Source organism: Amphiura filiformis, chromosome 17 (assembly GCF_039555335.1).
Source record: "Amphiura filiformis chromosome 17, Afil_fr2py, whole genome shotgun sequence".
In the NCBI taxonomy this organism is placed as follows: Eukaryota; Metazoa; Echinodermata; class Ophiuroidea; order Amphilepidida; family Amphiuridae; genus Amphiura; species Amphiura filiformis.
This window is the reverse complement of record NC_092644.1, coordinates 41,801,394-41,829,044: the sequence shown is the minus strand read 5'-3', so window position 1 is coordinate 41,829,044 and position 27,651 is coordinate 41,801,394. Positions and strand designations below refer to the sequence as shown.

Genomic DNA, 27,651 nt, shown 5'->3' with positions numbered 1-27,651 from the left:
TTTCATTTCAATTCCACTTCACTCTTCATCACTCAACATGATTTCAATTCCAATCCAATTCAATTCTTCATTGCTCACGATGATTTCAATTCCAATCCAATTCAATTCATGTACAAGCCCACTCAGTTCAATTCCAGTTCAATTTCAATGCATTGAAATGAAAATCACCCAAAATTCATTTCAATTCAATTCGATTTCAATGCATTGAATTAACATTAATTGGTTCCCCTCTTTGTCTTTGCCCAGTGGTCTTGAAAATGGGTGCCCCAAAATATTAAACTTTGAGGCCTGGTTTGTGAATACATGATCGTTCTAAATTTCATTAAAAAAGGGGTATTTTTAGAACAGATCACGAACATTTAATGTTCACGATATCGTAAAAATAGGGATATATATGTCAACAAGAAAATATTCAAAATAAAAAATAGGGTTTATTTCCAATAATCTAGGAACACATCAGGGGTAGCGCTAGGTTGCTTTTTGGGGTCCCGGACCCATCAAAATAGAGTTTGGACCCCCTGTTTTAAAATTGTATGCAAGTTCCTGCAGACCCCCAGTTTTTTCAATCTAGCGCTATTTGCAGACATATTATTTATGCTGCATTTTGGGGCTGCCTGCGGACACTGGAGTGTTTAGTTCTAGCGCTACCCCTGGAACACATATGTGCCGTAAAAATAAAAATGTAATTATCTTGGTTCCTTTTTCACAATTTCTTCAGGTTTGGGCTTTTTCCCGAGGATTTTTCTGGGATTTCTTTTCAATAGTAGTTGGCATGAAATTATTGATTGGCTCCAAACAAAATAGGGATAAAATTGCTCAAAATGTTTTTGAAATTTGGCCCAATAGGGGTCATTTTGAATTTTCAGAACGATCATATGTTACACCTTTGAATCTGGATTTGAGGACCAGGTATCAAGTGTTTTTTATTAGGAAATCATCTTCATAGTTTTTACTTGAGAAGTCTAGCTTTGAATTTGCTCACCGATAGCTTCACATTTGAGGATAGAGTCATTTCCTATCGAAATCGATGTAGCATGACACTAGCATTGGAAGTTCAGAAGTAAACAGCCAATCACGATTGGTGATGGCATCAAAAATGTTGTTAAAACTGCACTTCAACTCAACTTTAGACTATTCAAAATTGGCAACCTGTGCTCTAAAAGATACAGTTGACTCATCAAAATAAATATTGTCCTAATTCGTCCAAATTTAAACATCAACTGATTATTTAACATAAGTTGCAAAAAATGATAGCAAAGGACTAACCTCGAAATGTGTAACTATTGTGTGCAAATTCGAAGCTGGAGTTCTCGAGTAACATAGTTGAAGAAACAAGTGAAAAGTATTTCACAGTGTTTTTAAGATTTGTTTAAAGGAAGGTGACCTGATATATTTGGAAAATTCTTTAAAACTTATGTATAACATTAAATGTCATCACTTTCAAGCACTCATGCAAAAAGAACATGTAAATGTTTTTTGTAAATGTGACTAATTCCTAATGAAATTACCGACATTTATACAGCGTAATCAAGCGGCCTTGAAATAAGCGGGCGCGGGGAGCAAATTTGCTCTCGTAAAGCCACCACCACCTGGTCCTTGTACAATTCACATGAACCAGGAGCAATTTTCTAGAACAAATTGCTCCTGGTTACAGTTTTACACTTGATGCAGAAAAAGGATTACTATTTGTAAATTGCTCCTGTTTCTTCAGAAATTTTCTCCTGGTTGTTGTAAAATCCCAGTGAACCAGGAGCAATATTCAAAAACAAATTGCTCCTGGTTCCAGTCTGCTTATTTCAAGGCTTGAGCGTGATATTGGTAGTCTACAGTGTTTTTATTAATGATAATCATCATGTTCATGTAATATATTGAGTTCCAACTCAGTGTATTTCCAAAGATATCATCAAAAAACTGCCTAATTAGTCTCAAATATGGTATACCATATTTGAGACTAATTCAACAGTTTTTTGATGATTTCTTCAGAAATATACTGATTTGGAACGCCAAATTTCAATATGTTTATGAGAAAAATATGAGTTTTCGTCTGATACCAAAATAAGCATTTTGATGAGGTAAAGTGGGGGATGAGATTGTCAATCAGGTTACCCACCTTTAACTGTCATTAACTACACAAGAAAGAAAGAAATGAAACTTGGAAAGAGAGAGAGAGAGCGAGATAGAGATAGAGAGAGGAAGGGAGAAGGCAGTTAGAAAGAAAAGAAGTAACCTGATTTTTATTTTGTGCTTTTATAGGTCGGTTTCTACCGCGAATGGTGCCCCACCTGCACAAAACTAGCAGCAGATGTGTTATTCCAATCAGCTCTGTATCATGTCAACACAGGTTAATGACAAATGGGCCCAACTTTATAAGAGTAGAAAAAGATGACACTCATAAAGGTAAGAGAGACTTCTCCCGGAATCCAGTGACATTTCAGCATCTGTGTATAAATGCTGCTGTTAAATATGACTTGAGTGGCAGTTCTTCAAATTCTTTTGTATTTTATAAAAGCTACATGTATGTAAAACCCTCCCTTGGCTATGCCACTGGACGCTTAAAATAATTCTCAATATCCAATAAGCAAGTGTTAAATTCAAGCCCTGATGCAGAAGATGCTTCATTTGTCAAAAAATTGTACTTAAAAACAATTAATTATAAAGTACTTAGTACTATAAAAATTGCAATGTTCTAACTGACATATTAAAGGGGGACTCCGGCAATCATAACATTATGCCTTATATGTTAGAAAAATAATTATCAAGCATGAATCACATTGTTTTATTTAAATTTTATTCAAAATTCCCGCGCCGAAATTGTCTAAGTGCAATGACGTAATGGTTATTTGTGTTCAATTGTCGTCAGCCTTCATTGTATTACTGGGACGTCATTGCACTCGGCGCCCGGGAATTTTGAATATCGCGTGTTGAGAGACGGGTGTTTTTATTCGTTTTTATGGTCACTATGAGTTCGTTTTAAATAAAACCACGTGATTCGTGCTGGATAATTATTTTTTCTAACATATAAGGAATAATGTTGTTATTGCCGGAGACTTCCTTTAATACATCTGAAAGTGTTTCTAAAAATTTCTATTTCTCGCTTATTTTAGGTGTATCAGTAATAAAGATGGATAACAAGCCAGTGAATAGCCTAAGTACTCCTGTACTGATGGAGATGGCAAATGCATTGGACAAGCTAGAAAGTGACAGCAGTTGTAGGGGAGTTATACTAACATCTGTAAGTTGATGAGTTGCATTGGTTACAATTTGCCGATCGCACGGTCATCTTAAAACAAGGTTTTACCCGCAAAGTGTGTCCTGTGTGTGAGTACGCCTGTCAAACGCATGCTTTGATTACTGCGTACACTTTGCAAAAGCCTTCTGGCACGTTGCTAGAAAAGCATGAGAAACAAAAATGCACATTTGCAGGGAGAACCTCATTTTGGGAGCAAGATGGCGGATCTGTGCAAACTCAAGAGTAGTGGATATTTTGTTGCTAGCATTTTTAGGACTTTTCATACTCTTCTAAGGTTGCCCCAAATTAATAATGTACATTATAATCACCTCCAAACTGGGACGTAAGTGTGATATCCTTCATCCCAATCAGAGACCTTTCAGGATCCCTGTTTTATGAATATGTGGAATGGCCTGCACATAACGTAAATGAAACATTTATCAAATATGTCCCCAGTTCATATGTTAAATCACTTCATAAAATTATTAATTATAGTATAATTTGTGTAACATTTCCAATTAACCGGTGAAAGCCAGGAAGTAACATCCCCCATTTGCATAGTGTCCCCGTTTAAGGGATGGTTTAACGTAGGGGTGTGTGTTTAAGTCCACATAAAAAACTAATAAAATTGAATTGAAAACAAGCAAAGAAATATAAAAAATTGTTTGGTCACAAAAAATTATGGTCTGGAAAATTAGCAGAGGAAGGTAGTAAGTTATCATGAAAATGTGGAGTGAAAAAAAAGCAATATACTTATGCATACTATTGAATTATAATCATCAAAAGAGATTGAATACAAAGTAAATTTGTGTGCCTATCCCTCACAGGCTAATCCTGGCATATTCTCAGCTGGTTTAGATATCTTTGAGATGTACCAGAAATCACCAGATCAAACCAATCATTTTTGGAAGTGTCTTCAAGAAGTCTGGCTGAAACTCTATGGATCATCACTCGTAACAATAGCAGCAATAAATGTGAGTCTAATGGGGTTTTCCAGTTGAAATCCATATACCCCCTGTGGAAGACATGACTTTAACCTCCCACACATACAGGGAGTGTAGACTTCAAATGGAGTCAACCATTCAGGTAACCCTGTTTGAAATGCACACTCCCTGTGTAGAAGATCAAGGTCATGTCAATTCCATAGGGGGTGTATGGATTTCAAATGGAGAAGCCCAAAGTAGTTCAGTAAATTTTTCAGCATTTGAGCTGATTTTAGCATTTTTTGTTATGGCTTTCAGTGTTTTTCAGCCTATTTTGTAATCAATTTCACAGAAAATGGTAAAAAAATCATGATTTTCAGTGTTTTTTTTTCAATACCAATTTGCATGCCTGAAAACACATGCCCCAGTTGGAAAAAAATGAATTTCTTCTTCACTTTCTATGTCAGTTGTAGACGCTCTTGTAAAGTACCTAATCTAAGTAGTTATGCAATCTGATTTAGTTACTAGAGGTCAATAAATTATTGTATTTTAATTAACATCTTCCTCTGTATTGTTTATTTTAGTAGTAGTAGTAGTAATGTTTATTTTATTTCATATCGCAGCCCTAAGGCTGAATTACATGGAAACTTATAATTTTAAAACACATCAAAAATAGATATTATATACAACAATCAAAAATACAATATTGCACTTGACACATATAAAACGTCATGCAAATTAAAATTATAAAAGGGGTAAAATTTCATAAAAGTCAACACAATGGAATATAAAAACAATGATAGGGGCTGAATGAATTAAGTTAGCAGGACAGTCCTGGGCAGGTAATATGAAAAACCTGTTAATTATTCAATAAACTAATAAAAAATGGGATGGGCTACCCTGGAAGCACGAAGTTCTGGCAAAAAGCTGGGACAATTTGTCAGCATTGCGTAGGTTGCGACCATGGACTCTGCCCCTGACAGGGGGTAGTAAATCATTTGTTCTGGAATTATTGGAGAGCCCTTCGGCAAACCTCAGACAATGATCCACCCTCCTGTCACAGAGAGAGTCCAGATCACAATCACTCAGTGCTTCAGAATAAGATATGAAATTCCTGCCCAGGACTATCCTGCAAGCTCTTCTCTGCAGCTGTTCAAGTGATTAAAAACTTCGGTCGAAGTTTTGCCACAAGTTAAAAAAAATAACAGTTAGTTCATGAAAAAGAAGAAGTGAAATTTAGCAAAACGCGACGAGGTTTATTTGCCCGTAAGAGAGCTCTATTGTTCCGCTATTGTATCCGCTATTGTATCCACTATTGTGTTCTATTCATAAAAGCTACTGCAAGAATCGCGGCAATCCCTGATCTTGCAGGTGTCTACCGCCGGCGTTTCGCATTTATTAACATTCAAAATGATCCCATACTCTTACATTTATAGTCTTATTAGTGCTTTTTATATAATATTCAGAAATTGCAATTCTGAAAACTACAAACTTTGAAAGTGAAATATATTTACCATCGAAAATATATCATACTTAAATTCTATACAATCTATAGATACCCAACCCAGAAGTACCCATTTATTTTCTAAATTTTTGAGTGAACACGATAATGCGATTGATTTTCTTACGCGTAAAATACGGCCAATTCAGAGAGAAAATCTTGTTTCACGTACAGGGCCAGCTAAGGGCCTACTATAGACATTTTCTTTTTTGTTGGCTGGCAGCTGAGCTACATCTTTTTACTAATTATAGATACGTCAAAAGCGTGTTCCCATGTTGAAAGTGTACAAGCTATTTCTACTTGCTTTAGAGAGAGCACAATTGAATGAAGACGATTTATTTATGCCAGGATTTCATTTAATATAACTATTTTTTATTTTAATAATACCCCATACCTAACAAGAACATAAGGAAATATTGTAAAGGCCATAAATATACGCACTCATGCATAGGGAGACAAACATGATAAAGTTAATCTGTTCTTTTCATTCTCGTTCATTAACCTTTGGAACTTGGTGTTGTTCAACGATGTTTTAATATAAAATTATACACTGACGTTTCAGTACAAAAGTACTTTATCAAAGTAAGCAAAATAGAGAATGTCTCATGAAGTGGAAAATAAAAATGAGAAAGCGTGATGTTAAAAGGTGCGTACTAGAAATGGCGCAAAACACGCAAATTAAAGCAGCGCGAGCGAAAGCAGTCGCAGACAAACTCTAGATATTAAATGAAATGCAAAGAAAGAGGAAGAGAGGCTGATGAAAATAAAGGAAGAAAGTAAAGAATGACAAAAAAGAGAAAATAGAAAGAAAGAAAAAAGAAAGGAGGAAAGAAAGAAAGGAAGGAAAAAGAAATGAGAAGAAAGAAATAAAGAAAGGAAAAAGGAAAGGAAAGAATGAAAGTAGGCCTATGAAAGAAAGAAAGAAAATGAGAAAGAAAGAAAGAAAGAAAAAAGAAAGAAAGAAAGAAGGAGAGAAAGAAAGGAAGGAAGAAAGAAAGAATGAAAGAAAGGAAAAAAGCAAGGAAGGAAAATGAAAAGAGAAGAAAGAAATAAAGAAAAGAAAAAGAACTAAAAAGGAAAGGAATAATGAAAGTAGGCCTATGATAGAAAGAAAGAAAAACGAAAGAAAGGATCGAGGTAAGAAAGAAAGAGAGAAAGAAAGAAGGGGAGAAAGAAAGAAATTCATTCATTCATTCATTCATTCAATTTATTCACACATGATTTCACATATATATAGATAACAATATTTCCAAAATCATATATATGGTCAATTCCAGCTAAAGCGGACAAAATTCTCTCTATGTTAACTTTCCACTTTAAATTGTCATTAATAAAGGAAATCACGTTATTGATGGAGCATATCATGTCACGTCCAATGTGCTCTCTTTGTGCATATAGGCCTTTACTAGCAAGTCATACCAGGGGACAAGTTATGATGGCTTAAATGAATTGGCGTTACCCACGAATTCAAAGATAAAGCACCATATATGTCATTGAATGTCCTTCAATCAAAATGAAATTATTACCGTTAGAAAGGCGTTTGCATGATCTCTCATCCGATGTAAAACGATTGAATTCCACCAAAGTTTGTGGACTCTAGAGGCCATTAAGTCAATTTGGCTAATAATTTTGTTACCAGCGTATCAAAAATAAAATGATCGTTCTGAAAAATGTTAAGTAAATATGCCATAAATGACTATATCATGAAACGAAGTTTCGTTCTATAATTCTGAGGTCCAAGTGATTATTTTATGCAAATACGTTTTACCCATAAAATTCCATAAAATCAAATTGGACGTTACCCACGTATCAACTGTTACCCACGAGTCCAGCAAATATAATTGCCATAACTTAAATTAACATTTAATGACTTTGGACACTGAATTTAGTTTGACAAGCGCTTAAAATTGTAAATCGTAAAAATACGTTCACCGTTTTAAAAAAGAATCTACGATGGTTTAAACTTTTGTTACCCACGAATCCCGAATAGATGCTAACCTTGAAAAACAAGGAGATTGCTTATTTTAAGTTTAAATCAGCACATATTCAAGCCATGGGTATGCTATAATTTTTACAGTACTTACAGTTTATGCACCTAAAAAACGCAAACCCCAAACGGCACTATAGTACTTATAGCTTTACCCACGAATTCGGCGTTACCCACGAATCCAAGGATTTACTCGCAAATTATATGTTTCTTATGCATCTTAACATTTTGAAAACATGCGAAATAGGTTCCAAAACAGTCCTGTTTAATAGCGTCCTCTTGAAGGTATACTGAAGCTGTATCATGAAGTTTTGATTGATTATCTTAAATTACCATTTTTTGGGTAAATGCAATTGGTTAGAGAAACGGGAATCATTGAAACACAATGGAGGAATAACCGCATGATGGTTTCCAACCTTCTGTAATAGTTTCTATTTTACCGCTTACCAATACATACCTTTAAATATGTGTTACCCACGAACATTTTGGTTACCCACGAATCCCTACTTAAAATATAGTTAACAATGTATTGATAGTGTTTTAGTTCATAGGAACTGTCAAACACGAGTTAATAGAATATTGCTGCATGAAATTATGGAATGATTTTACTAAAATAATAATATAAAACTGTTTGCTCTGTCTATTTGAATTTGGCAACTTCATTATTTATTATTTTTATACCCAAAATGCCATAATGATCCATTCTAAATATTCCATGTAGTCTGTATTTTGATTAAAATTCATTTTAGTGCAATTGCAGCCTGAATTATTCACATACGGAAAAGTATTTTTTATTTTTATTTACAAAAAGTATTAGGAATTGCTATTTTCCAGGCGCTGTTACCCACGAATCCATCCGAGATCCTCATCCTGCTGACGAGATACAAAATCTAACTTTATATTTAAATGAAGCATTTATTCTAATCTTTCGAAATAATACAGTAATGTTAAATGACAGCCACTTTGGTAAGAGTTCGAAGAATTGACACAATCTTAACTGTACACCTGGTTCTTTCTTAAAATTTGTAATAACCAAAATATTTCTTTGTAGATATATGTAGTAAAATTCTATTTTACGTTCAAAGTCTTCACTGATTTCTAGTTTATATGAGTCACACATAAAATATTGAAAGATATTAAAGAAAGTGAAATTTTATGGCGTACAACAGGTGAAAAAGGCTTGAATTCGTGGGTAACATGCATATGCGCATTTAACACTTTATTTGGTCTAGCAAGAAAAGTTATTTTTCAATCCGATGGCACTTCCACCTGATGATTCACTAGATATGATCGTCTCATTTGATAAGTCTAGAATTGAAAAGGAAAACATTTTCAAAATGGCCCCAGAGAGAATTTTGTCCGCTTTGGCTGGAATTGACCATATATATATATAATATGTATTAATAACACAAGAGTTATATCAGTTGCAGCAAAAAGTGCTCGATGCATTATTGCAGAGCTTATAATAATATAAAAATTAGGTATTTATTGCAACCATTGGTTTCACGCACGTTTGCACGGCGATCATCAGGCAAAAATGACCTGTTTATATTGCACGGAAGAGGAATTACTTGCTTGGCGGTCGCGACGCTCAATATTGCGGCGTAACTGCGAGAGTCGCGACAACGGGCGGGAAAATACGCGCGTAGTCCAGTTCAGGCGGTGTAGGACCGTGCGGAACTGGTGCTGCACGGAAAAAACTATTTCTTTTTCTTTTTGTGGTCCGTCGATTTTGTTTTGCCTTTGTTATGCCGGCACTTGGAGATAAGTTCGGACCCACGATTGATTATATTGTCCTTGTTCATGTTTATGGCAAATTTTTCTTCTAGGCATAAGTTGCATTGACCACTCTTACGGATACCTGTGTTTGATTTTTTGATCACGTCCCATCTTAATTTATAGTCAATATTAGTTTTTTCAAGTCCCATATGTATTTAGAAAGTTCAGTTTCCTTTTCATATTTGATGTTCGGAATGACTTGGTGTGGTTCGGTATCTGTCTTTGAAGGTTCCACCAGCAAGTCCGATATAAGCTGTCGTTGTGTTGTCGTGGGTCACGGTGGCTTTGTAGACAACTGATTTCATCAGGCAGTTTCCTCGCAGTGGGCATTCTGGTTTGACTCTGCAATTACAGGTCTTATCAGAAATATCCGTTTGATTAGAATTTCTGATAATTTTGTCATTGTGAGCTTTGATTACCGATTTCATGTTTTTTCATGCAGCTATAACTGACTTTAACGGTGTTCTTGTTAAAGATTTTATGCAGTTTGTGCTTTGCGGAAAGTGTTTAGCGATCAGTGATAAGAATGATCTACCGACATTTGTTTTGGCGTTTGAGCTGAATGGTGGGTTAAACCATATTATCTTTCTAGATCGGTTTTTCTTTTTTGTTCGGTATTGCAGAGTCGTCTTTAGAGAACTTGATCGTCTGGTTGTAACCACAATTATTTAGTGCTTCGTTGTATTTCGGCGCAGCTTTCTTGAAGTGTTCCTCACTTGATGAAAGAGACGATATTTTTTTTTTTTTTCAGTTACTGGTATGTGCTTGATGATTGTTGGGGGGTGGTTTGAATTGGAGTTAACGTACATGGGCGTATCATTCGGCTTTCTGTAAGGTTGGTATGACTTTGTTTCCAGGTTGAATGTTACGTCGAGGTAATCTACGACTTTCAGATTCGTCTCTACTGTGATTTGCAGGCCAAGATCCTTGAAAACTGCGATGAGATTTTTTCTTGCTCTGTCGGCCTGGCTACCTGATGATTTTTTCAGGGTGGCGAGACCATCGTCTCTATACAATCCAATACTGGATGCGTTGATTTTATTCTTTAATTTAGATAATGCATATAGGCCTACAAGTTCGCAAATTTCCGCGCCGTCATAGGCTCCCATAGAAACATCAATTCTTGTTTGGTTTCTCTTTTTACCCATGTTGCGTTGTTGTTGTCGTACAACAATGTTCTCCTCGCATGCAATATCGTGTCGTATTCGATATCTTTGATTTTAGTGTACTTTTTCGCCCAGTCGAGACATGTTGATAGTAGGTCTTGGGTGATTGAAGGATAAAAATCCACTATGTCAAATACTAAAAAGGTTAAAGTCTCTTTGTCTGGGAGTTTCACGAACCAATCAATCACGTCGGTTGTGTTTGTCCATTGATTGGGTTTTGTCTTTGCTCTGATATCGGCGTTGATGCGGTCGAGCATTTGTTTGCTAACTCTACCAAGCACATACCAGTAACTGTAGAAAAACGAATATCGTCTCTTTCATCAAGTGAGGAACACTTCAAGAAAGCTGCGCCGAAATACAACGAAGCACTAAATAATTGTGGTTACAACCAGACGATTAAGTTCTCTAAAGACGACTCTGCAATACCGAACAAAAAAAGAAAAAACCGATCTAGAAAGATAATATGGTTTAACCCACCATTCAGCTCAAACGTCAAAACAAATGTCGGTAGATCATTCTTATCACTGATCGCTAAACACTTTCCGCAAAGCACAAACTGCATAAAATCTTTAACAAGAACACCGTTAAAGTCAGTTATAGCTGCATGAAAAACATGAAATCGGTAATCAAAGCTCACAATGACAAAATTATCAGAAATTCTAATCAAACGGATATTTCTGATAAGACCTGTAATTGCAGAGTCAAACCAGAATGCCCACTGCGAGGAAACTGCCTGATGAAATCAGTTGTCTACAAAGCCACCGTGACCACGACAACACAACGACAGCTTATATCGGACTTGCTGGTGGAACCTTCAAAGACAGATACCGGAACCACACCAAGTCATTCCGAAACATCAAATATGAAAAGGAAACTGAACTTTCTAAATACATATGGGACTTGAAAAAAACTAATATTGACTATAAATTAAGATGGGACGTGATCAAAAAATCAAACACAGGTATCCGTAAGAGTGGTCAATGCAACTTATGCCTAGAAGAAAAATTTGCCATAAACATGAACAAGGACAATATAATCAATCGTAGGTCCGAACTTATCTCCAAGTGCCGGCATAACAAAGGCAAAACAAAATCGACGGACCACAAAAAAAAAAAAATAGTTTTTCCGTGCAGCACCAGTTCCGCACGGTCCTACACCGCCTGAACTGGACTACGCGCGTATTTTCCCGCCGTTATCGCGACTCTCTCGCAGTTACGCCGCAATATTGAGCGTCGCGACGCGCAAAGTAATTCCTCTTCCGTGCAATATAAACAGGTCATTTTTGCCTGATGATCGCCGTGCAAACGTGCGTGAAACCAATGGTTGCAATAAATACCTAATTTTTATATTATAATATGTATTATATACAAAATTTAAGCATCAATAACAAAAACAAATTTAATTAAGTTGGTAACATAATGAAATGTATCTGAAGGATAATACAGAATTAAATGGTTATATTACAAATCACAATCGCAATTTCCGAAATTATATATAGTAGGACAAATTTATATAAAAATATTTACACAACAAGATTATGATTAAATAGCAATTCAATTAATGATACAAATTTAATTTGTACAAAAGTTAATTAAAGTACCAGTAACTCAGTAGATTTTGAAAACGAAAGAGAATAATATGAAAGGGTGAAAAAAAAAAAAACATGTGAAGGAGAGGCCAAATAAGCCCAAAGGGCTTTAAGGCTGGTCCCACCTTAGCAAATTTGAAAGTGAAATATTAGAATAGGGAGGGGTGAACATGACAAGACAGAACAGTACAAGACAGGACAAGACGAGACAGGGCAGGGCGGGAAAGGATCAATCAGGACAGGGATAATACAATGCAGTACCAGTCAAAAACCAAAAAGTTGACAATGTAGTGGATCGATTTCAAATAGGCCTATTTAAAATAAGCGCACATGCACGGTACCGAGGCCTATAGCCAAAACCAACATCGGGATTTGACGGCAGTATTTGTTTAAAACATATTGAACTATTTATAAGATGAAAGAAAATGATATATGATACTTGAAAATTATATAATAGGTTTATTTTATTTAGATAAGTACTTTTTAATCAGGTGGTCCTTCAAGCTAGTTTTGAAGCTTAATATATTCTTTGAGTTTATTATATCTTTGTTTAATCCATTCCAGGTTTTAGGTCCAGATACTTTAATCGAGTATTTGATTAAATTAGATGTGTGTTTAACTGTAGTAAAATGCTCAGCATGTCTAGTGTTGTAGTTGTGAATGTCACTGTGTTTTAAAAGAAAGTTGGAGAATGATTTTGGAAGGGTTTTGTTCTCATAGCGGGACATAAAGAGATCTGTTTGTAATTTATTTATGTCAAATATATTTAGTGTTTTAAAATTATGGAAAATTTGCTTTGTGTGGGATAGGTAACCAGAGTTGTTAATGATAATGGATTGCTCTTTTTGGAGTTTAAATAGTTTGTCCAATTTTGTAGAATTAGGAGAAGTCCATGGACAGTGGTTAAGGTCAAGGGTGTTGTCAGATATCGCCCATGCTATGTTGCTGTAGGATATGTAAGGCAGGATTAAGGTGTTGTAGAGTGAGAATAGTATATGTGTGGGTAAAATGTGACGAAGTTTTCTAAGAATCCTGATGTTCCTAGAAATTTGATTTGTAATAAATTGTGGATGTGGTCTTTCCAGGAAAGATTTTTGTCAATTATTACACCTAGAAATTTTGTGTTATCTACAGGATGAATTGCAACGTTGTCTATCATAATGTGTGTTGGTGGAGTGGCGTGCTTTTGCTTTCGCTTTTGTTTGGTGAAATGGATGTAGTTAGTTTTGCTGACATTTAGGGATAGTTTGTTGGATTTGAACCAGTTTGAGACATTGACTAATTCTACGTTGAATGTGTTTATGAGAGTGTTAAGGTTTGGGTGAGATAAGAAGATGTTCAGTATCATCGGTGAAAAGGACAAAAGAGAGGATTTTGGATGAAGTGGGGATATCATTAACATAAAGAAGGAAGAGCAAGGGACCCAGGATAGAGCCTTGAGGAATACCACAAGAGACTGGAAGAAGATCAGAGAAATGTGAGTCAAAGGCGTGAATTGATATCTGTTACACAGATAGCTAGAGAGAAGATTAAGGGCTGTTCCACGAATACCATAGTGTTGGAGTTTGGTAAGAAGAATGTTGTGATTGATGGTATCAAAGGCTTTGGAGAGGTCGAGGAATATGCCAATAGTGTGATGATTAAGAGCAAGAGAGGAGGAAATATTGTTGTAGATATCTAGAAGAGCAAGATCAGTGGAATGCTGTTTTGAAAGCCATATTGATTGTTGTGAAGAATATGAAAGTGAGAGAGAAATTTATCAATCCTATTGTAAATGATGCGTTCAAGGATCTTGGAAAAGCATGGTAGAAGAGAAATGGGACGATAATTAGAGAAGGTGTGGGGGTCGTCTTTTTTGAAGACAGGGATGACTTTCGCAATCTTGAGGGCTGAAGGGAAGACACCTGTAGAAAGGGATTGGTTGAAAATGTGGGCTAGGGGTTTGGAGATAAGGGGAATGATATGTTTAACAATGGTTGGGCTGATGTCATCGTAGCCGCAACTCTTGCCATTCTTAAACTTCTTGACAATGTCTAGGATTTCCCTTTCGTGGGTGGGATTGAGGAAGATGCAGTTAGTGTGTGGGTCCTTAAGGAAATCAGAGAAGGAAGAGGGAGAATGAATGTTTGAAGCAAGTTTAGGACCTATTTCAGCAAAAAAAAGAATTAAACTTTGTGGAAATGTTACTGGGGTCTGAGATTTTTGAGGTACCATCAAAAAAAATAGGAGGGTTTTTCAATTTAGTTGTTTTGCCAAGAACGTTATTTATTGTTTGCCATGTGTTTTTGATATTATATTTATAAGTGTTAAATTTATTTGAATAATAATTCTTACAGGAAATCTTAATCAGATGAGTTAATTTGTTTCTATATTTGACGTATTTAGTTTTATTTATTTCATTAGGGTATTTAATGACGACTTGTAGAGTTTATTCCTAGTTTTAATGGATTTGATAATTCCCGCAGTGATCCAGGGTTTACATTGCTGGCGCTTTTTGATTTTTTTTTTTTTTCTTAACTTTGGGGAAGTGTTTATCATATATATTAGTAAATTTATCTATGAAGACGTTATAGGATTGATCAGTAGATTGGTTATTTAGGACTTCGTCCCAATTGGTTTGATTTAGTTCAGACGTGAAAGATGTTATTGTGGTCTTAGTTATATTTCTTTTAGTATAGTAGTGATTGACTTTAGAATTAGGTACATTATTTTTATCGTTATTTATTATTTGGAATACAGGAAAGTGATCAGTGACGTCGCTAAATAGGATACCAGGAGTTATTTTATGATTCAAAATATTACAAAAGATATTATCGATTAGAGATGATTTCTTAGTGGTTACACGGGTTGGTTTATCGATTAGTGGATAAAATGAGGAGGCATACAGTGTGTTGAGGAAATCATTTGAAACTGAGTGAGTGGATGTATTTAGTAAATCAAGGTTGAAATCACCACAAATGAAGGTTGGGAGGTGTTCTCTATTGATCAAGTTGATGGTAGTAGACAAATTAGTGATGAAGGATTGAGCACATCTGTCAGGAGGTCTATAAATGACTCAATTATGGTATTTTTAGTCTCACTTTCGATTTCAATGAAAATTGACTCGTAATCTTGACTAGGATTAGATTTAGATCATCACGAACCTTAAAGTTGAGATGCGTCAGATATGTACAACCCTACCCCACCTCCTCTTTTCCCAACTCTGTTGAAATGAGCAATATTATAACCATCAATGTTGATAAGAGGCGGTAGGGCATTGTTATCATTGAGCCAGGACTCACTGAATGCGATAAGTGGGAATTTATGATTAAGTGTTTTTAAATAATCAGTGATATTATCAAGGTTTTTATTTAAACTGCGGGAATTGAAGTGAATTAAACTTAGATTAGAGTTATTAAGATGTTTAGTGCGTTCATTAAATGTGTCACTACAGTAATAGTTACATTTATCGTTATTATTATTAACTTCATAATTTTTATTTAGTTCGTCATCTTTATCATTATTGTCGTTTTAGATCAAAGGATTTATGTTAAGTTTTTGAAGATATGTAAAGGAAACAGTATGATCATGATTTAGCTGATTAATTTCATGCAAAAATTCTGCATAAATCAATGATATGATTAAAGGGTAAAATCGATCCAATACAGTATTTACAGTACCAGGGTTTGGAGATGAGAGTGTGATTCTCATCAAGGATTTTTAAACAATGATCGTGAATTGATTGGTTACCACAGATGGCACAGTTGCTGGAGTTGTCCTTAGATCCTGAAAAATGTTTACAACAATGGGAACACAGCATGGGGGAACATATAAATACACTTAGAAAATACACTTACAAATAAGCTTAAATGATATAGGAAAATACCAAAAGGGATACTAAATCCAAGCGAAGCAGAGCAAAAAAATCATTTATGGGGAAACAGAAAAAAGTCAATTAGGCCCATATCGTGCTTAGTTATCAAGGCAATCATAAAGCAATTCACAGCTATATAATATAATTGGCGCATGGGTGGACAGAAGGGATTACAGCATGAAACATGAATGCATGCAGAATACATGACTGGTGATTATGCCCTGGTACACTAACACAATATGAGCTAAAAGAAAAGTATTAAAATGATACAAAGTACGGCAATTAGAGAGTATTATGCTAGTTGACAAACATAGCTACATGTTGGCAAAGTGGATTACGACCAAAGCATATTGAACGCTAGCATAAGAATCAATAAAAGCAACCAATTATGTGTTCAGTCAAAAAGCATACATAATAGAAACTTTGAATACGGTAACATGAAAATTCAGATTGATGATAATTGCTGAAGTCAATAAACACAGTAGGAAAGTACATCATGGATACATGCATATTATTTGGATTGTAAACAATATGTCAGAAATGAGAAACTAACGGTATACTCAGTGCATGAGCAATTACAGAAAATATAGCAAGATCAGAGAGAAAGAAAGAAAGAGAGAAAGAAAGAAAGAGAGAAAGAAATTAATACAAAAAACTGCTATAATGGAGAGAATGAAGATCTACCAAATGGGCAGGGCGTGACCAAAAGGAAATTAAAGTTTTAATGCAGAAAATTGGACATTAAGTCCGATGCTATCAGGGCCAGCAAGGGTGCCGTATGCATATAGTATATATATGAATGGATGAAATAAATTGATTGATTGATTGTATGTTGTTCCTTCAACCAACGCTAGTGATCTGAACCTGAGGTTTGGAGAAGGCCAGTGACTTTATATATTTTCTAAGACATTAGATCTGTTTAATAATTTATTTTATTCAAAAAGAAAAACGTCAAGTGTTCAAACTTTAAAGCTCTTTTTCTCGAAACATCGATTTTAATTTCAAGTTAGATCATTTTACCAAATCAGGGCCGAATTAGGCTGTTTAGTTTAATCATGTGAAGTGACCTCTTGAAATGATATCACACTGATCAGACTGATCTTTATGTTATTACAGTGAGGCCCACATACAAAGTTCAACAAAAAGTGAACAATGTTATAGCTTGAGGGCTAACAAAACCAACACCGCTAAATTCGACTGACGTGTGTACAACGTGGGAAGCTATGAGGAAATTGAACACTCGTCTGATCATGCATGTGTTTATGGTTATGGATAACGGTTACTTAGCAGCTCTCGTTCTGCTTGGGTTTATTGCATACACTCTATATATAGTCATCAATATGTCGTTTCCAGTCCCTCGCTGAACTATTGGGTTCAGCTATTAATTTTTTAATAATTCTTACCCCACGCAGCTGTCTGGGATTGTTACGGGTCGTCAAAACCAATAACCGCGAAATGATGATATCGAACTAGTTTGCCCCGCAGTGTTAAAAAAGAACCACAAACCGCGAAATATGGATATCCAACTAGTTTGCCCTCAAGCTTCAAAAAACACTCATCCCGAAATATGGATATCCAACTAGTTTGCCCAGAGGGCTACAAAAGAACCATTAACCGCGAAATATGGATATCCAACTAGTTCGCTCGCATGGCTACAAAGAACCCATTTACTGCGAATATTTTTTACTTCAAAAAAGAATTAATATCTACCAAAAACGTTTCAAAAGCGTAAAAGGGGCCAAAGTTTAAAAATCTTTCCTGTGTGGCTTTTCACCCTTTTTTAAACTTGGTCCCATTTATGAAAGTTTCTAAAGACCCATATGAAGTCATCTTTAGGCTACTTGTTTGTTTTCTTAGTTGTCATTGTTCATTTTGTAGAGTAAATGAATTAATGTTCGTATGCGTGATTGAAGTTTTTCCGTAAAGACGTTATAATGTATTTTGATTTAAGCAAAAGTAGCAAATACTCACTTTGTTAAATTCTTCATCGTCTTGTGCGATTCTGCGCCTCATGTACAGATGTAGGGCCTATGCAAGTTGACAGACAGTCAATTTGCTAAGTATATATAATACTCTACTACTCTCTATGAACACGCAATATAATAAAACATACACCTTCAAATGATTTTGATAATACATAGCCTATGCTTTTGAACAGTCTTAATTAAACCTAATTGTAGAAATTACTACTATACTGAATGGGACCAAGTTTAAAAAAGGGTGAAAAGCCACACAGGAAAGATTTTTTAAACTTTGGCCCCTTTTTACGTTTTGAAACGTTTTTTGGTAGATATTTAGATTGGCCAGCAGTTAAAGATGAGTGCCATGCTATGTCACAATACTCTAAAAGAGGTCTGATGTACCCTCTGTATACTGTAATAAGCTCCTGATGGTTAAAACCAAATTTTTTCAACATACGCAGCTTGTACAGCCTGCGGTTGGCTTTTTAAGAGAATAAAAGTAATAGTACCGTATTGATTTTAGCCCCAGCTGTGTGTCTATCACCTGATATGCATATGTGACACAGAATATAGTATTATTATAAGTGGAACAACAAGGCATGCTGAGTGTTCCATGCAAAAATAATGTCATTACATATGTTATGTTATAAGGTGATAGAGCCATGGCTCGGTCTTAATACAATACTTGATCTTAAGGGCAGAGTAATGGGAGAGAACATGGACCTTTTCGAGCATCATTATTTTTTAATTGTATGTCGAAAGTATATAAAACTACGGTATACATTTTTGGAAAGGAAATGAGTCAAGGAATCCCATGGTGACGTCAGATTTGTTCAAAAATCTCAAGTTTTTGAAAAAATCACAAAATGCACTTTTTTACCCCAATTTTTTTGTGACAAGTTAAAAAAAATCCGCTCGAGTAAAAACTTTTTGGTTAGTTTTTCATGGAGAAGAGACATGAACTTAGGGAAGGTTTTTTATTTTTTGAAATTCGTCTTATTTTTCAAAATATTGCAAAAACATGTGAAAAAAACTATTTTGTCACTCTATTAAGCTAAAAATTGCACATAATGGTGTATATTTTTGTTTAAAACAAATATTTTGAAAAAATGAGAAAACCTTCCCTAGACTTTGATGTGCTCTAAACGATAGTGCAAAATGTTTACCTTTTGCTTGCATATTTTTCGAGTTATCTTGTCACAAAAATTGTGCAATATTGTCAAAAATGAACTCTGAGAAATCGACGTTTTAGTAAAAAAATGTCAAAATTATGCACAAAACGTCCTTATATTTTAAAACGGTAAGACTTTCACGCTTGTAAAAGCTGTATCTGGTGCATGGTCTAAATATGCATCTTTTTGCACCAATGAATCTATAATGTCTGCTTTTAGTGCGCCAAAATCCAAAATAATTAAAAAATCTAAGTGGCTTTTTCACTGCAAATTTTTGTTTTGTTTACATCACATTTGCTGGCGTTAACAACATACCGAATGCGCCTTGACTGCGCCGGACATACGCCAAGAGAGTTGCGCGGCGTCACGCGACGCGAATCGCAAGCACGTAATCACAATATTTCAAGATTCGCGCATTTCTGACTCATTATTTCCGCCAATTTACTAAGCTGTCTTGAGCCATGTGACATTTTAGAGTTGAAAGGAGTGAGATAAATCAAGCAAAAATACGAGTAAATATTAGGAAGTTGTATTTTTGTCAGTTTCAAGTGAAATAATACATCTTAGTGTTGATAAATATCAAGAAATCTCAAATTCGGGCGTGAACGAATGTGTCTTCCATTACTCTGGCCTTAAACAGATTTATAGGTTATATATAGGAATGATTTGATGCCGAAACCATGATAATATGATAGCATTATAGAGAAAACTTGTTGCCAGTAGTTAAATTGATGATGTTGAAATTACTTTAAGCATTTGATGTAATTCTGTGATATTTAATTTTAGGGTCACAGCCCAGCTGGTGGATGCTTGATGGCGATGTCATGTGATTACAGAGTCATGTCATCTGGTAAATTCACTATAGGACTAAATGAGACGTTATTGGTGAGTATGCGCTAAGTATACCTATATGAAATGATATTTGCTGCTGAAATAAGTTAGTTGTCTTAATAATTTGCACATCTAGTGATCTTTCCATTTAAGCCATTTAATGATGCGCACTGTTTTAAGTCATTTAATGATGCAACAGCACCGGGGGGGGGGGGGGCATAATCGCATGCCAGTATTATATAATAATAATGATAATAATAAGTAAAATTTATAAAGCGCTTTATAATGCAAAACAAACCCAAAGCACTGAACAAGATCAAAATAAACTAAATTATGCACTAGACCTACGCCTACAATTCACTACCTCTCCCCCCGCGACGAGTGTGTTCCACATTATCAATACTTGTGATGATATAGGTTCATCTACGGTCTGATAGACGACATCAGAAAGTATGCGATTGTGCGATCAGATTTTGTGTCTAAAACTATACCACACCCTCTGAATTATAATTGGTGGTTAATTATACTTGATGTCAAAATATTGCAATGATTAAGTTTCTTCTTTTCCTTTTTCTTCAGGGAATAGTGGCACCATTTTGGTTCAGTGATACCATGCTGAATACCATTGGTCACAGACAGACAGAAAAAGCACTGCAACTTGGTAATTCATTTCTTTTTTTTATCATTTTTTAGTAAAAAAATGACATCAAATAATTTTTTGAGACATTATTTTGCAGAGATTCACACCAGTGACATAGGAAAAGTGATCCTGTCTGGGAATTGAAATTGAACCCAGGACCTCTGGTTTACGTAAACCAGAGGTCCTGTGTCAGGCTGGGTGTAATTCACAGGTAGGATCACTTTTCTTATTTCCTCCTTTAATAATAGATCAATGGCAAAACTGATTAAATTTCATCATAGTTTGCTTATTCCTGTGGAATAGAGCCACTATTTTTTATGTTACATTCCTCTACACTTAGTTTTAAAATACTATTTACACTTTTTCAAGCCCGGTATACTATGGATAACTTGTACCAAAGGAGGTAGGGTTGAGTGACCACTTTATTGAATTCCACATCCCTTGAAGCTCCTGTGGTCAAGTGATTAAGGCACTGGTTTCATAAATTAGAGGTCCTGGGTTCAATTCACGGACGGGATCACTTTTTCAATTTCCTTCTTTAATAAAAGCTGGACGGCAAAACTGATAAAATTTTATCCGTTTTTTAATCTCTGTTTAATAGCACATTTGTTTGTTTTTACCATGTGATGATTGACAAATGCAATACACAAGAGAAATTGCACACATCAGCACAATATATTTTGTGTTTTCACATCAAGGACTTGCATGTTAGTTCAAAGATCAGTTTGGGGAAAATTGTCTCTACTGTTTTGTTTCAAAGCTGTACCATTGAAGTTGAACATGTGTCTATTTGTTTTCATTTTCAGGGTCATTGTTTAAGGTAGACCAAGCATTAGACATAGGTCTTATAGATCAAGTAGCTGAACCAGATCAAATCATGGAAGCAGCTAAGACAGAAATGACTAAGTGGCTGAAAATACCAGGTGAGATATAAGGGTGGTACCAGCTTTTTTTTTTCTTGATGACCAAGGGGGGAGGGGGTAAATTGAACCTGGGGACTAAAAATTTAGAAATGTACATACCTAACATTTTGCATTTTTTTGGAATTTTTGGAATTTTTTCCAAGAACTGTCGTTTCATCGGTTTTGATCCTTTGTTATTTACACACCTTTGTGTATGGGCCACCTTAATTACGAACCGTGTAATTCTAGTTTCACAATTTGAAGCAAATCAAACTTTGATTTTTTGTGTCCCATAACTTCTTAACTATATGTCGTATGCGCACACATTATACATTTCTGTGATCCATGGGACCAGACAAAAAATATAACATGTTTGAAAGTGTTAATGGAATAAAATTAATTTTCCCCCTGTACGATCCTGTCCCGGTCCCCCCAACTCAACACACAATTTGACAACCATGAGAGTTACCAACTCTTTCAAAGACCCCCTTTTGCAATGATTTTTCATCAAATTTACCCCCTTTTTCATGCAAAATCGAGGATAAAATTTGGCCAAAAACAACCCCTTTTTGTGGTTTTCAATGACTAGAATTTCAAACACCCCTTTTCAATGACACTCAATATTGATATAAAATAGGGCAACCGACCGGGACTGTACACGCCGCTCATACTCTTACTACTACTAAGACTTTTTAAAAGCCAATTGGGAGAGATGTAAAGAACAAGTTACTAGGTCAATCTTCTAGAAGGTGTTCAATACATAAATACAAGAGAATCGCTCATCTGCTGATAATCTTATGATCAGGTGCCATTTCGAAGAGACTTGTGGATATCCAGTTTCTTGTGGCTCCGCAGGCCGGCGCATCATTAATAAAGCCCACAAAAAAAGTCCCATGGAATCAGCGGCCAAACTGAGTAAGTCCCACCGAAGTCAATTGAACAATTTATTGTATTTAAGATCACCGGTAAGTCCCCATTGACGTAATCGGGGGCGTTGAAAGATTTAGGCTACTTCAAATCATTCCTCGTGACGGGGCTGACATCTTTATATCGCGATGGCACAACGATGACATTACTTCCTGGGAGTGCTGAGCCCGCGCCCGGTGCTGAGGGGATGAGGCCCGGGATAAGGACGGACGAATACCAGATTTCCCCCAAAACCCCTTTTATCCAAATTTCGCGGACAGTGCCAATTAAATACCCCCTATTTTGCAGATTTCGCGGTCCGCGCTACTGGTCAAAAAATACCCCTTTTCCGCGATTTTTGGTAACTCTCATGGTTGTCAAATTGTGTGTTGAGTTGGGGGGCCGGGGATCCTGTGGGGCCATTGTGGGGGGCCTCATTGAGGGTCAGTGTCCCAAAATACTGCTTGGCAGACAAAAGATTTGAATTCAGCATACAATAATAAGCTAGTTGTCCGCTTTTACGCATTATTATGTTTTGATGGATCCAAGTTGTGATAATATTGGATCCAAAACATAATAATGATAAAATTGGATGCTTTACGCCCAATATTTATTGGTCTCGCTATGAGTTGGTAAAATATTGAACGAGACGTAATATTAAAACTCATAGCTCGACCAATAAATATGGGCTCAACCGATCCAATTTTATACCAAACTTGCCGATTGGAACTTAGATTTTCCCCAAATCCAGTCTATATGAACTCCACACTAGGCAGACGTCTATTTTACCACAAGAGCTGATTCTGTTCTTGATTTGTCGCAATGGCAGAGGTCCATTGTCCTCTGACCTTTTCCCGAAACTCAAAGATCAATTGGAATATGTTTGCAAGAAATTCAAAGTAGAGAATTTTCTGAGTAAGAGTCTGATGATCGCCAATTGGCTTGAAACTCTATTCTGGAAGGTCTATACTTAGCATTTTTATACGCTCTTCCTTGTTGGGATTGAGCACTCGATTCAAAAGGTATAAATGAATAAATGTTGGAATCTGTATACATATATATAACAATTATAGTGATAAATTTTGTATCATATTTCACAGATCATGCTAGGATTCTAACCAAACAGATGCTGCGAGGACCAACATTAGAGAAACTGCAAACAAAACGAGATGAAGATGTGGCATTCTTTACCAATTTCATTCAGAAAGAGTACATTCAGAAATCTTTGGGCATGTATCTAGAGAGTTTAAAGAAGCGACAGAAGTGATCATCTTGAATGATGTGTAAATAGTTATTCAAATATCTGTTTTAAAATTGTGGATGCTATCCAGTCATCAAGTTTTCAAACCTGTGCACTCAGGAATGCAAGCTGCATTGTGACCTAGTGGCTTACTGATGGTGAAATTTCAGGGCGGATGTTAAAATTTCTCAATTGTCCCCCGTCCTGCTCTCATAATGACTCTACCTCATTTGATTCTGAAAACATGGGTAAATACACACAGTTTAAAGCTAAATAACAGGTTGTAGAAGTAATTACTCCCTATTTCAGAAAAATGCAGCACTATTTTTTCTTTTTTTTGATTAAAAATAAAAAAATATTATCCTGTTTTGCCAAATGAAACTAATCCTAATCCTTTAGTTAGTTCTAACTGGCAATGTAAATTTGAATTTTCGGTCAATGTTTGGAAATAGGGCCAAAAATGTGACTTTTTAGGGCCATTTTCGTATGCTGTGACAATCAACCCCAAAGACTTGTACAAAGACAAATTTTAAGTTATGCATTCTAATTTTTGGAGAACACATTTTCTTATCTTTTTCATATTAACCAATTATCATAAATAACATAAAATATTAAAATTAGGAGCTAACTTTTAGCCTATACTCAAGATTTTAAATGCTTAGACTTGTGCCAAGTCTTAGAATAAAAAACAGGATACTATTTTTTTAATTGCAGAAAATTATTGCTGTATCTTTCTGGAAGGGCATTTCGTGATCCACAGCCTCATCTCCCACTTTTCTCAAAAAAAGTTTAGATTTTTATACCACAGGAAACCTCTAGTTACATGTACATAATGTTTATGTACAAAAGATTACTTGCAGATTAATTCGTTTTGCAATAATATCGTCAAATTTGAATTGCGTTCTGGTACACCAGAAAGAAATTACAACACTGGCCTATTATGGAGCAGTGTAATACACATAAGCACATAATCATGCATAATTCGCAAACGCAAAATCAGAATCAACTGAAATTTTGAGAATAAGCTTTTTTCGTTAATATCTGCTGAAAAAAAGTCATAAAAAGAGGATGCTAGGATCACAAAACACTCCTTTGAATAATTAATATAAATGTAGAAGTGAAGCTCAAGCAAACTGGCACTATAATATAGGAGAGAGAAAATCAGATCCGTTCTGATTTGAACCTGCGCACACTCACAATTACATGTCATTGAGTTCACCACCACACAGCTTATGGCAGATCTTGAAAACTTGTCTCAAGGCCAAGTAAAATGATTATTTTCTCAGGTATGTATCCTTTGTGATCCTTGCATTTAATATTTAATGTCTCACATTGTCTGATATTCATATCCTGCTGGGATAAAGCAGATAAGGTCACCCCTCTCTTTTTAAAAACAATAAATAAGTATACAAATTGAAACACAAAAAGGTGCTTCTCCTGCAAAATGATTGAAAAGTCTGTGTATGTTATTGCACTGACACAACGATATGGTATATGGTCTGAAGATCATGCTATATACAGGGTTGATAAAAATACCAGACCTTATATGTGACACGATCTGGTCCATGGGGGCCAAAGGTGGCAAATTTGAAACTGAGATAAAGGTAAAAGTATGGAGTAAAAAACAATAAAATACATAAGAAAATAGACATCAAAAAACTTCATAACTTAGAACCAAGTATGCTAGACCTTTGGTGTTTTCAGTAATAGCCTATTGTATGTTTAATGTAATAATTACAGTAACTCAATTTTCAAAAATGCCTCCTTTGACCCCATGGACCAGATCGTGTCACATATGCAGGGATGATTTTGCTTTTAATCAAAATGATACAAATGGGATAATTGTGCCCTGGCTGGCACAATTTAAATCAATTGATTTGGATTTTTTTTAAATCACCAATTTCAATCAACTTTTTTACCATTTTTGATCAATTTAAGTGAATTTCATTCTTAAATTGACTGTTTTACTTTTATTCTTTGATCTGATTTAAATCAAATCAAATTTTTAAACAAAAATCGCCAACAATGAAATATGCACTTAATGTTTGAAAGATTTTTACAATTATTTGACCCATTAATGAATTTGTGTCTATAAAACATGCCAAACAATTGGTCCAAACAAGATGCATACTGCCCGGCATACTGCATATTTTGGCAAATTCTGTGTTGAAACTAGAAATTGCAATAAATTGCCACTGTTCCATGTATAGGTATTATACACCTATATCCCTGCCAATTCTGGTTGACTAATTGTTTAATTGATTCATTTGCCAAATTGGTATTTGTTTCTTGAAAGCAATACGTGTGGAACAAGGCTATTTACCCTGATCAGGGAATCTGTATACAAAACTTGAATATTATATGGTATGCAAATCAACTACTGTAAAAGCGGAAATTTTCACACTTTGCCAATTTTGAACTGTTTCCCTTGTTTTTTTAAATTTGCAATTCTAAGTTTCCTTACTTTGACCTATACACAAAAGGCATGTATTAGGCCAAAAAAAAAAAGGTGTTTGTTTGCCCAGACACGACCGACCCAAAAAATCAAAAAACATCATACACTTTTTTTTTTTTTTTTTTTTACAATGACATAAAAATAAAGAAAATGCTGTTTTTCCCCATAAAAATGCCAAATGACACTTGAAAGTTAATATTCCTGGCAATCACAGCTTTCATGTTTCCCATTTATCCCTCCCCAGCAATATTTTACCATCAATCAACATATATAGAGAACCAAGCATGGTCTGGGATTTTGTACTCCAGTTGAAATACATTCATACACTCCAATATCAAAGCAGCCAATCAGAAAAGCGGTTAGAAAAGTATGCGGAGTACATTTATTGTGTATAATGTGCAATCCCGATCCGCGTACTACGCGCAGTGCTTTCGCACGCTATCGCATTGCATAGGATTTAGTTATTTTTCGGGCGGGTTGATGCATTTATATTTGGTCCTATTTTCCAACATTTTTAGTGATAGTTTTGTTATAAAAACAGCAAAAATCAGATGTTTTTTCTTCTTGTGTATAAAATACTATTCAAATGAATGCGTATTACTTGTTCCTTGAGAAATTAGACAAAATACTGCACAAGCTTTGCACTCATAATCGCATCAACATCAGTGCGCATGCATTATTTTTGTCTAATTTCTCTCCCAACTATTAAAGTTTGACACAAGTACAAAATGTAAGGCTGAATGTCGTACATTTTCTCTTACCCCACTTGCTGTGTATACAGACCTAAGACCCAAAAAAAAAAAAAAAAAAAAAAAGGAAATCGACCTACCGACCCACTCCTTTCTACCCCATGTCTGGGCAAACAAACACTTTTTTTTTTTTTTGGCCTTAGCACATTTTTATTTTTGCATATATAGCAGCTTGGAACGCAAAAAGTTAATGTAGTGTGAAAATGTGCAAATGTATAAGTGGTAATTTTCGCGAGGGTTTTATTTTCGCGAATTTTGTGATTAGAGCTCCAACCGCGAAAATAACACCTCGCGAATATATGCAATAATGTATTAAAGTAAAGGGAAGGACTAGCCAATCACAAAAATAACATTTGTAAAAATGTGTCTCTCACTCCCAAATCGCGAAAATAACTGTACGCGAAAATGACCACTTATACAGTACTTGAAAAAGTCCTGTACTTAAAACTACATGATTGTATTACTGTGGCCATGGAATTTGAGGGGTCGGCTCGTCAGGCCACCTCACACAAATGGAAAAATGTCTTTCTATTCAGAAGGAAGTGCTGATTCCTCAATGGAAAATGTTCCGCTTTATATTTCCTTATTATTCTGATATTTGTAAACTCCCTGTCGTCTGTATACCTTTGAGTCAGTAAAGTATAGTTAAATTTTGAGATTTCTCAAAAACTATTAATATTTGCAAGAATTGGTTATGCTAGTTGGATTCCTTGCATCATTTTCCTTTCTGAAAATGGATACTTTCATGATGCTTCTCATCATTACATTG

General features: G+C 35.3%; 1 protein-coding gene across 2 annotated transcripts in view; it reads left to right on the top strand.

Moving 5' to 3' along the window:
* The window catches only part of LOC140137806 (enoyl-CoA delta isomerase 1, mitochondrial-like), a 52,751-nt gene extending 26,585 nt beyond the window's left edge, over positions 1-26,166 (top strand). For both annotated transcript variants that reach the window (XM_072159590.1, XM_072159591.1), the window contains 7 exons: positions 2,254-2,397; positions 3,105-3,232; positions 4,057-4,203; positions 19,946-20,044; positions 20,570-20,651; positions 21,437-21,553; positions 23,539-26,166. In XM_072159590.1, the coding sequence (XP_072015691.1) occupies positions 2,254-2,397; positions 3,105-3,232; positions 4,057-4,203; positions 19,946-20,044; positions 20,570-20,651; positions 21,437-21,553; positions 23,539-23,705 (884 nt within the window). In that variant the 3' untranslated portion in view covers positions 23,706-26,166. The remainder of the gene's footprint in view (positions 1-2,253; positions 2,398-3,104; positions 3,233-4,056; positions 4,204-19,945; positions 20,045-20,569; positions 20,652-21,436; positions 21,554-23,538) is intronic.
* Positions 26,167-27,651: the final 1,485 nt, after the last annotated feature.